Source organism: Rhinoderma darwinii, chromosome 1, assembly GCF_050947455.1.
Source record: "Rhinoderma darwinii isolate aRhiDar2 chromosome 1, aRhiDar2.hap1, whole genome shotgun sequence".
NCBI classification, from domain to species: Eukaryota; Metazoa; Chordata; class Amphibia; order Anura; family Rhinodermatidae; genus Rhinoderma; species Rhinoderma darwinii.
This window is the reverse complement of record NC_134687.1, coordinates 40,990,448-41,003,113: the sequence shown is the minus strand read 5'-3', so window position 1 is coordinate 41,003,113 and position 12,666 is coordinate 40,990,448. Positions and strand designations below refer to the sequence as shown.

Here is a 12,666-nt window from a genome sequence, read left to right as displayed (position 1 = left end):
TTAACTCAGAATTCTCTAATATTGTATGTTTTCTAATACAGACAATCCCTTTTATAATGGTTTTTGCGATGCTCTGCATGATTTTCTATTAGAAACACATTGTAGTATATCTGTGCAGGACTAGTGTTCCCACGATGAATAGAAACCTTTGTCCGATCTTGGCCAAATGTTTGCGCACATTAACCGTGAAAGAAATGAATCAAAGCTTTTTATTCTGTCCCTACCTGTACAGTCAGCCCTGCAATGTCTGCTCACCTCAAGCTGTGAATATATTAATGCACTTTCAGTGTCTCATTTTGCTAAGATCACAAGAGCTGCACTCCTTCTCCTCCTCCTCCTCCTCTCACCCCAGGCATTGATATGCTATGAGCAGCACGTTACTAAATAGCAGAAGCAATTGCAATGTGTCAGGGGAGAGATGGATCAGCTCTGCTGTGTCTGCTGGATCCCAGGACATAGAGGATTCCCCCAGCCCAGCAGAAATACACTTCAGTCTAACAGCTGCTGATGAAAACCATCAAGAGGAGACTCCTGGAGAGAAATAAGGACATGAACAGAAATCTAAAGACCTCATCTGTGTGTGTGTGTAACCTGGAATCAAGGGGCTGAAGGGCTAGAAGACTGTAGGCAGCCTGTGGAGAGATTTGGATCCTGCTTTGCAAGAATCAGAAAGTGCAATGGCTTTCTATTGGGAAATGGAAGGCTTCTGCCTCAGCTGAGATGCTACAAAATCAGTCAGATTAGGATTATTTCTATTGGGGATGGTGAAAACCCATTGGATTATTATTATGGGTGCCAATCACTCACACAAAACTCCAGTGTTTGACGAGAATGAAGACGGTAAGGAGCTGTCCAAGATACCTGGTGCTGAAATAGTATCCAGAGACCTAATGCACTCTGCTACATCATGTCTCCACACTATGTGATTATTTATAATCCATACACACTGACTAAGTGACTGTAGTATTATTTATCTTGTCACATGTGTTGTCATTACTGTTCTTTATTCTGCATGGAGTTTATTAAAAGTGAGCACTTCTAAGTACCAACCCTGTTAGTATCTACATAGTATATCAGGATATTCTTTCTTCTTGCGTTACTATATGCAGAAATGCAGAATACTATTACAGGTCCACATTATTAGGTGATATGATGCTAATCATTACAAACACATATTTTTATATTGGAGATGTATGAAATACAGATGTAGCAGAGCTGAGTTTGTTATTTGGTGATATGATAGTGTGTTATGTGTATGTCTGCATAAAAACTACTGAGCTAAATTAATACATAGAAATTTCATGATGTGAAAAAGAAATCCTTCCACTCTGCTACATCTACGTATGGATTTATTGATGCACCGCTATGTTAATATGTCATAATTCTTTTAATATGAATCTATGTTTATTACTAGTAAACTAATGTATTGTTAACAATATCCAAATATATCCTACCATTATTTTGCAGCATTATTATTATTATTATCATCATTATTAGTTATGTGCATACATCTATAGAGTCTGGCTTTCTATGCTTTGGGCATGGTATAAAAAAGTTTAATGGTTTGTGAACATGATTTATATTACAGTATAGTATAAATTATAGAATTGCATTTTTACATGGGACTGCAGGTCTATCTAATGAGTTACCTTAACTCATTAGGGTCATCATGGTGCACAAAAGATGCAGCCACGTAGAGGTTAATGACAAACTCATCTCAGCTTGTTTATTTGCACTGTATTAAACAAGCCTTTAAACTTTTTTTTTTTTACATATTTTCATTTTTCCTAGTGTAACTTTTACCAATTGTCTATGTAGAAAGGTGGACAGTAGTCTGTTAGAACAGAAATCACGTCATTGCAGGTGCTTATAATAAGAATTTTGAATGTGTGAATAAATGTAACTACGACATCACAACCGTCACTCTCCATAAAGTTTTTGAGATATAAAAATAGTCAAATAGGTTTTGACAAAGATGTAGCAGAGCTGAACTTTCTTTTGATACCTCACAAATTTCTGATAATATTGTAAGTTTACCTATAACAATTGTGAGTCCACAATGAGTTGAGTCAAGCTCAGCTCTGCTACATCGATATACATAATGTTATTTTTTTTTCCTGCATTACAATCTTCTAGGATTATCAGAAAGTTCAGCTTGGCACCATACTATGGACTATCTTTGATTTGTGGCTGAAATGACTTATTACCAATTCATGCAGATGCTAGGTCAAGTCTGAGCACTCAGAAGAAATGTAATTGAACGTCTATTGTACGCTGTATTTTCATCATCGAATATAATGAAGGTGCTGAGATAGTATCATCTGTGCCCATGTGTTCCAAATATTCGGCTAGATATTTAAGAAATCAGCCATGTGCCAGTGATGTATGGGCGATGGCAGCGCATTGTTATAATAATATAAAATATGAATAGACGCTGCAACCAGCGCTGGCAGTCCCAGAACATCATTTATTTACTGACAATTTTATAAATAATTTCTGGTGACCAATAGTTGACTGATGACGCTAATCCACTAACTACGTACAGAGACGGTGCATGACATTGATATTAGGTTTTATAGATGTAGGAGACCTGTTGATCTATTCCGCTTGTAAGGACCTGTTGCTTAGATCATTGGTTGGCTAAAGCTAGTCATATATGGGGTGATGCGGCAGACTATGATGGGCTTGATATTGATTTTTATTCAAAAAGGGGACCCCTACTGTGCTGTTCATACCATCAGCACATCAAGAATCTTACAAATCATAGTCGGTGGTGAGACATAAGCTCAAAGGAAATGTTGGTTATGAGATAAGGCTGCTTGATGTCTGCTATGAAGATATTACACTTCCCCTATTAACAACATTAAGCATTGGGATTGTGAAGATATATATATATAAAAAAGATTGGTCACATGACATGAAGACATGATAGCTGTATACTATCCTTGCCTTAGCTTAAAGTTAATGTCTGTAAAGGGGCTGGTGAAATCGTGGGGTTCTCTGGGCTCGTGTCGCCCACTTTTACTACCTCCTTTATATCAGGGTCACTAGTTTTATGCCTAGTTTCCCCTACCTTTCTATTGTATTAACGCCAATCTAATCGTTTTGCTGCTAAGTGTATACGACTGTATAGTAAATAAAGGTAATATTTATTATTACAGACAGTAATCACACTTACATATAAAATACACCAAACACAGTAAATAATCGCAGTATAGTATCAGTGTATCCAAATACACATAATAACTTAATATGTACTGAATACGCTGACATTACACGTGGCACAGTATTATAAACAAGGTATCACAATGCTATTCTATACCACCTCCCACTAATCTAAACATACATTTAAGTTACAATACACACACACTCACCGTTTCTGTTCCACTTCCTCCTATCCCTGTTAACCTGTACACTAAGGGTTAACAAGGGATGTGGAGGATAAAGGGTAAACAAGGGGAATTGGTTGATGTGTACCAGGGGATATGAAGGTAAATGTGCTGGCAGGTTGGAAAGAGTTGATGTGCAAGGCTAGGATGGGGGTTAATGGGTCTGCTCGTTGTATAGGGGAAGGTAAGGGTTAACTCAGGGGAAAATGGGGCACTAGTGTGTTGGGGGAGGAGTAAGGGTTAAGTGAGGGGAAAATGTTCTCGTTGTGTAGGGGAGAGAAGTAAGGGTTGAGTGAAGGGAAATGCTCGTTGTGTAGGGGAGAGAGGGATTACGTGTATCTGCTGCTACACTCATTTGTCCAGGGGAGTTATTGGTGGAGCTGGGAGCAGGACTGATGAAGTCCGTTGGGGGAGCGGTGAGGGAGGCAGGAACAAGCAGGGTAGGGGAGGTCCGATGGAGGAGCTGGGGATCAGGAAACTTCTGAGCGTACCGACGCAGGGCTATTTAAACCCTGCCAGTACGCTTGTAAATGGGAGATAGTGGCGCTCGCCGCTGGCTAACATGGGTCGGCACGGTGATGTGACGTCACCGGTCGACTCATGAGCGCGAGAGTGCCCTCGTGCAAGAGGGTGCCCGCGTGCGCGGGAAGTTAAATTTTTGGCGTGGATGTCCTACGGTGCACGATTTCATCGCAGGATATATCCACGCAGAGTATGGAGACAGGAGATCAAAGGCAGTATCTCCTGTCTCCATCGGTTAATCAAAGCAGGACAATGACTAATTGTCCTGCCTTGATTGAGGCAGTTTATATATATATATATATATATATATATATATATATATGGGACACTTTCCTTCCAACCTTGACAACCATTTTTGTTTTAAAACCTGAATAGGTCCAAAATTCTGTACTGATTAATTTCTTAATATATCTTTAAACTGGCCGGAGCTCTGTTTTTCTGATTCAGGGGTCTAATTCCTTCTTAAATGAATAGATAAAAGGTTGACTGCTGTTAGCCACCACTAGAGGGAGGTGACTGAATACTGTTTATTCAATACATAATAAATCAGTATGCAGTAACCTCCTAAGCTCCCCCTAGTGGTGGCTGCAGGCATCTAGAATGTAATCTTTTAACTCTATGTCAATGCAGGCGATCTGGAGCTCTTTAAAAAATGAAGCTCTGACTGCTATAAAGAATATTAAAAAACTTATCAGCACCAAATGTTTAACCTCCAAACAACATGGTGTTAAATGGTGGAGATTCACTTTAATCAATAATGATTACGTCTAAATATACACATGTTCTAGCTTTTGCTGGTGGGCCTATTATGCAGTAACATGTCTCAGGCAACGTGCATCAGCTAAATAAAATAAGTGACTTTAAAGAGGTCTTGTTACATTTTGTTTGCTTGTTTTTTTGTCAATTTTTTAAAAAGCTTAAAAATGGAACAAGCAAGAATAAACCATTGTATTCCTGCATAGAAAACTGTGTGACTGGAGAGACCCAGTCACATTCCCACTTTAAAGTGAGAATTTATCTATAATGCATTATTTTCCTGTCTGCAATGACTGGGAGTGCACCAGAGAAGAAGCTGGATAGGAAAAGGGCCGCCTAGTGATAATTTATTAAAAATGGGGGCACCAATTGTATATTTCGCCCTAAAACTTAATTGTAAAAATTATATGTATAAAAAAAATATATAAAATTAATATTGGATCACTGTAAGCAATTATGGTTGAAAACATCAGGGTCATGTTCTCTTTAAGATAATACAAGCTGTTTCCATATTGAGTTGGCAATGTTAAAATGAGGGCAGATGCTTAGAGTTGCAGTACATGTACAGATGTTTAGACTCGTCTATAGTAGACAGGAGGAGGACACAGTTTCAGCCGCCTCGGGGGGCAGAATGGCTAAGCACAGTCTGAAGATGCGTGAAACGGCAAATGATATCTGGAAATAGAGAACTTCACTCTACGTCTTATACTTGATCTTCTCCTTTTTATATATTTTTTGCGCTTATTATGATAATAGTCCGATGGAACATGATTTACATCAAATCAATGACAATATTTAGGAAGCATTAGAGGTGAAGAAAACGGCATCCTTTCCTATTGCAATTCTTCTTTACTAACAAATTTGTATATTGACAGCTTAGATTTTATATTCGATTTATATTAGGATTGTAATAGACATATGGACGGCATAATAGCGCCTGCATCACGCTACTATCATTCCAATGTTGAAACATGGCGTATTGGATTTGGAATTTCAGTACAGTACAATACATGTGAATCCCATTCACACATAGTGGATTTTTTTGCTGCGGATTTGAGGACATGCTGCAGATTTTGCAATGTAAGGGGTGAAATCTGCAGCACATCTACAGCAGTATGCACTCTGATCTCACACCAGGCCCCATGCACACGACCGTAGTTTTCATCCGTAATTGCGGATGAAATTACCGACCCTCACAGACACCTTTGCGTATTTTTACGGATGGGTGTCTGTGCCGTAGAAATGATCCGCAAATTATAGAACATGTTCTATGCTTGTCCATAATTATTGTACAGACTCCCCATAGAAGTCTATGGGCGCTTACGTAATTGCGGACGGCTACGGACGTGCATCCATAGCCATCCGTAATTGCGGAACTGTTAATATGTGTCGCCAGGGGATTACCCAAGATTCTTGCCTGTTTTTTTTTTGCGAATCCGTAAATACGGATGAACTACGGATGCACTATGGAACGTATTTGCGGGCAGCGTGCCGTATATGCGGATCAGTTGCGGATGACTACGGATCCGCAAGAAAAGTACGGTCGTGTGCATAGGGCCTAAAGCCTCATTCACGTTTTGTACATAGTCTTAGTAGGACACCCACAAAAAAAAGTAACATGAGGTCTTATTTTACCTCTGTATGTCACTTATTCCATTCGAATCGTGCCAAAAAGTACAGATAGATCAGATGTCATATTATGAAGTTATTCTTCCATAAGAAGGTCCCTCATCCGGCATCCAATAGAACATGGTATGATGATGGCACAGGGGGTCTCATGCAACTCCACTCAATAGAGCCGTAGGGACTTTGTGTGCTATCGCACCATGTGCTGCCGTAAAGTCTCCTTTATGGTTTAGTCTAGTCTTGTGTTGACATTTGGTTTGATCTTGTAAACCATTGCAGCATAACCAGTGTTGAACTGGGATTCCTTAGGTTCACCAGAGGAAATGATTCTCCCCAGCGCGTGTGCACATCCATTCTTATTTCTATTGTAAACTGTATTATCATTGTACCCAATGGACAGATCATAAATAAGGTCTAGTGGGTCATTTGTGAATCAATTTATAAGAAACAGCACACAAGTGATTGTCTACTAAGTCAGGTCCAAATGGGGTTGTCTTCTGCTGGAACTTAAGAGATCATTATTGTATCAGAGCGTGGGCCCACCGGAGGATCCTCTGGTACGCTGGTGGGCAGTCGGACCCTGAGCATAAGATCATATTTGTGTACATGAGTAACTTCCATACAGGAGTCTGATTGAAGAAATCACATCCATCTGTAGAAACTTTGGAGGTATCCAGTCCACATCTCAACCATGTCTTTGCTGAACCTTTAAGAACACCTTTTAAGATGATTAAACCTCATTGCTTTTAGATATAGTGACGTCACTTAGAGTATTTTCACACAACCAGATAATCCGTATTGTTGATATTACATCTGGTTTTTCATAGAAGGTTTCTATGAGTATTTTCTTCAAACTTTGCTATTATGATTCGTGAGAAAGGTGAAATGGTACCTTATCAGTCCATAAAAAAGCTGCTTCCATGATATATGGGTCTTTGACTCCAGGTTTCCACTTCTTGGCCCGTGTGTGCCTCTATTATGAGAGCAGGGGGCATGAAGAAGCAATTTGGCAGGTGCACCTAAGACTATCTGCCAAAGACATCCACAAATCTCACAGGAGAATAGGATATATGAGTAAATACCTGGAGCTTTTGTTCTATGAAGCAGGAACAGCAGCTTATTGCTGGAGTCCACCCTGCGAGCTCTGCAAGTATGGAGAGGAGATCTGCTGTCAATTTGCTGCTTTTGACCCTGGGAATGTAGTTCATCGTGCGGTTAGAAGCAATGCCGGGTCTGTGTGTATGGGGAGATTACCTTGTTGTTTACTCCATCTGTGAGCATAACATTGCTCTCCTGGTCCCAAGTCGTGGTTCATAACGGATGTTCAAATATCAGACTACAAGGCAGGTAATAAATATTTATAGTCAGATAACTCTCTCGCTGCCAGTGTAAAGGATCATCTTCTGCAACTAATTCTATAAAAGTGTAATCTGTATCTCAGTTTCTCCTTTGGAGCAACTTTAAAGAGGACCTAACACCTCTCCTAACATATATATTTTAGTAAATAATTGTATTATCCATGAAATAATAATTCTGGAACATATTTTCTTAGAGCTTTGCATAGTGCTATTCCTTTGTTATTCCTCCTAGAAATGTTTTAATAGATTGACAACTGAGTGTTACTATTGCCCTTGTCAGAGGTGGTGTCCCTACACAGTCTTACTTTGATAGCACTGATTGGACATTGTTAGTCTGTGTAGGTACAGTATATGGGCCCCTTGCCCTCTGATAGTTCATCATAGAGCCCCCCAGTGGCGTAACTACCGCGGTAGCAGCCGTAGCGGCCGCTACGGGCCCCGCGGCTTGAGGGGGCCCGTGCCGCCAGCCGACACGCCCCATCCCCATATGCTCGGTGGCGCCGCTAGCAGCCGTTATGGCTGCTAAAGCGGTAGCGCCGCTACTATGGGGCCTGCACCGCCGAGCCTCCAACAAGTATGGGCCGGGCAACACAGGCCCTCTCATTCTTGTAGGTGTCCCCGGTGCTAGCGACAGCCAAATACATGCATTAGCTCTGAATGGCCGGGCATGCCCGACCATTCAGCACCTTACAATGACGCTGATTGGCTAGTGGCGCGATGACGTCATCGCGCCTCTTCCATGCTTGAAAGGCGCTGATTGACGGGGCAGGAGTCATTCTGCCCCGCCAATCAGCGTCATTGGACGACGCTCGTTCAGCTCCTGCAGACTCTCTCAGAAGAGAGCATGTCTGCATTGCCAGCGAACAGCGTGGCAACGGGATCATGTGAGTATGTAAAGTTCTTTGGGTTTTTTTCTCATAAAACTGTTAATGGCATTATCTATAGTGGGGGCTCTATCTACAGGGGGGTCGTCTATATGTGGGCCACTATATACAGGGGGGGGGGTCTAGATGTGGGGTACTAGCTACAGGGGTGGTCTGTATGTGGGGATGTAAACAGCAGTAATTGCAGTAGGAAGCTGTTAGTTGCTTATAAGGTGCACATTACTGCACAAGTTGCACCAATGGTATGTCCCTCCCCTGTGGGCCGTTCCTCTGAGATTCCTCCCGTAAATTTACAAATAAATTGACAACCGGTTGTTACCATTCCCCTTGTTAAAGGGTCGTGTTCCTACACAGTCTTATTTTGTCAGCACTGAATGGACATGGTCAGTCTCTGTAGGGACACACCCTACCCCCAGTTTTCAATTCATTCATAAATTTCTAGAAGGAATAACAGAGGAATGGCGCAACGTAGAGTTCTAAGAAAAGATGTTCCTGAACTGGTATATCATGGGGAATACAAGTAGGACAGGTGATAGGTACTCCTTATTGATTATATTAGAGAATTGGACAACTATAAATGTCTTAATATAATAACAATAATCTTTATTTATATAGTCAGGGCCGCACCGTCCATGAGGCGAGATGATCTTCTCGACTCAGGTGGCGGCCTGCTTCCCCACTGAGGGGGCGGCGGTGCCACTGAAACCAGCCGCCACCACCCCCTCCTGCACTAATTGTACTTGCGTCTATAGCACGCAGATACAATTACATGCATTAGCGCTGAATGGCTTGGCACAATCCGTTCCCGAACATTCCGCGCCTTACAATGACGCTGATTGTTAGGGAAAAATTACTTGCCCTGCCAATCAGCACCTTTCAACGACGCTAGCGGCACGATGACGTCATTGCACCGCTTGCGTCATTTAACCCCAGCAGACCTGCTCAGAAGAGATGTACCCCCTGAGGAGGCAACCAAAACAGCGAAACGCGCGTTGGGGTTCTCTGTGGCAGATCCAGCACGGACGTTGACAGACATCTTTCACCTTTTCAGAATGGGTAAGATTGCACTGTTTAACTGCTCACTATAAAATACTGATTGCTCCCTATGTGACTCTCCTTTGACTTGGTATTAACCCTTAAACCCTTAAACCTATATATTTGAGAGGACACTGTGGGTAATCAGTATATAATCCATTGGGATGTGATACTTTATAATCTATGTGGGTAGTATATACAGTTTGCACTCTATGCCATTATACCTTCTTACTCAGTATTTTTTTCGTGATGAATGATGTACCACAGTGTTAGTACTAGAGTCTTATAAATTATGTATTTTTAAATGTATGTTATTTTGTATAATAAAGTTGTTATATTCTTATATATTTTTTGACTACAAGCTCTATGTTTTCTTCGGTATGGTTCAATAACTATGGAGCAGTCTATCTGATAAATTATGGGGGGAAGTTGGTCTCCTAAACTTCACCTAGCCTGTAACAAATATGCGTTTGGAGTCTATTTATCAGAAGAGAGCAGGTCTACATTGCCACTGGACGTCGCGAGAACGGGATCATGTGAGTATGTAAAGTTTTGTTTTTTTTCTAATAAAACTGTCAGTGGCATTATCTACAAGGGGGCTCTATCTACAGGGCGGGTTTATATGTTTGGATGTGGAGCACTATCTACAGGGGTAGGCTATATGTGGGACACTATATGCAAGGGTGGGTCACTGTATATAGCGGCCTCTGGCCTTATTATTATTGTCATTATTATTCAATTCATTATTAAATTTCTACTTTTCATAATCTCAAACTCCTTTGACTTCGTATATAACAGCGCCATATATGGTACATTTTTTCTGTATATTGCTCTATATGTTGCAGTGACTTTCCCTGTCTACCGGTCTAAACCCTGGCAGCAGCACATCATTTACTTTCAATTGATTAAATTTACATCAGAGTTGTGTCTGTTTGAGCATAACCACTATAGGTGAGCATATATAACTTTCTCTACCTATATGTCCAACTATCTCGGATTTATCTGCACTATGTGGTGCCGTGCATCTCCTTTTTTTCTCTTTATTTAGTCTAATCAGTAATGTAGTCACTGTATGATCTGCAGCGAGATGATGGATGGTTTGATTAAGATATGATTTTTTTTGTGAAAGTGTCTCCCAGCATTTCCTTACCATTGTTCGGGCCATGCTGGGAGCTGTAGTTTTACGCCGTACAAACCTATATGGCAGGGATTGCACTAAATTGAGCTGTATTTGTTCAGGTGCTGTATATATATACTGAGCTTTGTTCTGTTACTGTATATATGTGCTGACCTTGGTTCTGGTATTGTATATATGTACTGAGCTTTGTTCTGATGCTGTATTTATGTACTGAGGTTCGTTCTGGTACTGTATATATGTACTGAGCTTTGTTCTGGTGCATTATTTATGTACTGAGCTTCGTTCTGGTACTGTATATATGTACTGAGCTTTGTTCTGGTGCTGTATATATGTAATGAGCTTGGTTCTGGTATTGTATATATGTACTGAGCTTTGTTCTGGTGCTGTATATATGTACTGAGCTCAGAGGCGCAGGGCCGCACTGTCCATGAGGCGAGATGAGCACCCTCTCCTGCACTAATTGTACCTGCGTCTTTAGAACGCAGGTACAATTACATGCATAAGCGCTGAATGGCCAGGCACATTCCGTGCCCGACCATTCAGCTCCTTGCAATGACACGGATTGACAGGGCAGAATGACTTGCCCCGCCAATCAGCGCCTTTTGACGACACGCGCCGCTTCCGTTGTTAAAACGCGCTGATTGGCAGGGCAAGTCATTCTGCACTGCCAATCAGCACCTTTCAACGACGCAACCCGCGCGATGATGTCATCGTGTCACTTGCATCGTTCAGCCCCAGCAGACCTGCTTAGAAGAGAGCAGGTCTGCATTGACACAGGACGGCGCGGGAAAGGGATCAATGTGTGTATGTAACATTTTTTTCTTTAAAAAGTGTGTGTCCCATTATCTACAGGAGGGGAAGGGAGGGCTATATGTTGGGCACAATCTATAGAGGGGGCTATATGTAGGGAACTATATGCAGTGGGGGGCTATATGTAGGGAACTATATACGGGGGGCTATGTGAGGCACTATACACAGGGGGGCTATATGTGGGGCATTATATACAAGGCTGCTATATGTGGGGCATTATATACAGGGGGCTATATGTGAGGCACTATATACAGGGGGCTACATGTGAGACACTATATACAGGGGGCTATATGTGTGGCACTATATTCAGGGGGGCTATATGTGGGGCACTATCTACAGGGGAGGCTATATGTAGGGCATTATATACAGGAGGGCTATATGTGAGGCACTATATACAGGGGGCTACATGTGAGGCACTATATACAGGGGGCTATATGTGGGGCACTATCTACAGGGGAGGCTATATGTAGGGCACTATATACAGGGGGGCTATATGTAGGGCACTATCTACAGGGGGCTATATGTGGGGCACTATATACAGGAGGGCTATATGTGGGGCACTATCTACAGAGGGGCTATATGTAGGGCACTATTTACAGGGAGAGCTATATGTGGTGCACTATCTACAGGGGGATCAATGTAGGGCACTATCTAAAGGGGGCTCTATGGTGGCACTATCTACAGGCAGCACTGTATGTGCGGGACACTGTGTATGGTGCTATTATAATCAGGGACAGTGTATGGTGCTATAATAATTGTGTATGGCATCATGAGAGTTTTATCTTTATTTATAGGTGCAGAAATGATTACGGACCCCTTATTTTCTATGGGCTACAGCCACCTTTCCGTATTTTTACGGATGGGTGTCCGTGACGCAGAAATGATAGAACAAGTCCTTTTTTTTACCGTAATTACGGCACGGACTCTCCATAGAAATCTATGGGTGGTTCCGTAATTACGGACGTCTACGAATGTGCATCCGTAGCTGTCCGTAATTACGGACGCATTGCTATGCAACGTCAGGGGATTACCCTAGATTCCTCCTTGTTTTTTGGTGGATCCGTAAATACGTATGTATTATGGATGCAATATGGATCGTATTTACGGACACCCTTCCGTAAATGCGGTTGATTTACGGATAAATATAA

General features: G+C 41.7%; 1 protein-coding gene across 1 annotated transcript in view; it reads left to right on the top strand.

The window, feature by feature from the left end:
- The first annotated feature begins 315 nt into the window (after window positions 1-315).
- The window catches only part of STK32B (serine/threonine kinase 32B), a 221,574-nt gene continuing 209,223 nt past the window's right edge, over window positions 316-12,666 (top strand). The window contains exon 1 of the mRNA XM_075849055.1: window positions 316-840. Within this exon, the coding sequence (XP_075705170.1) occupies window positions 762-840 (79 nt within the window). The 5' untranslated portion in view covers window positions 316-761. The remainder of the gene's footprint in view (window positions 841-12,666) is intronic.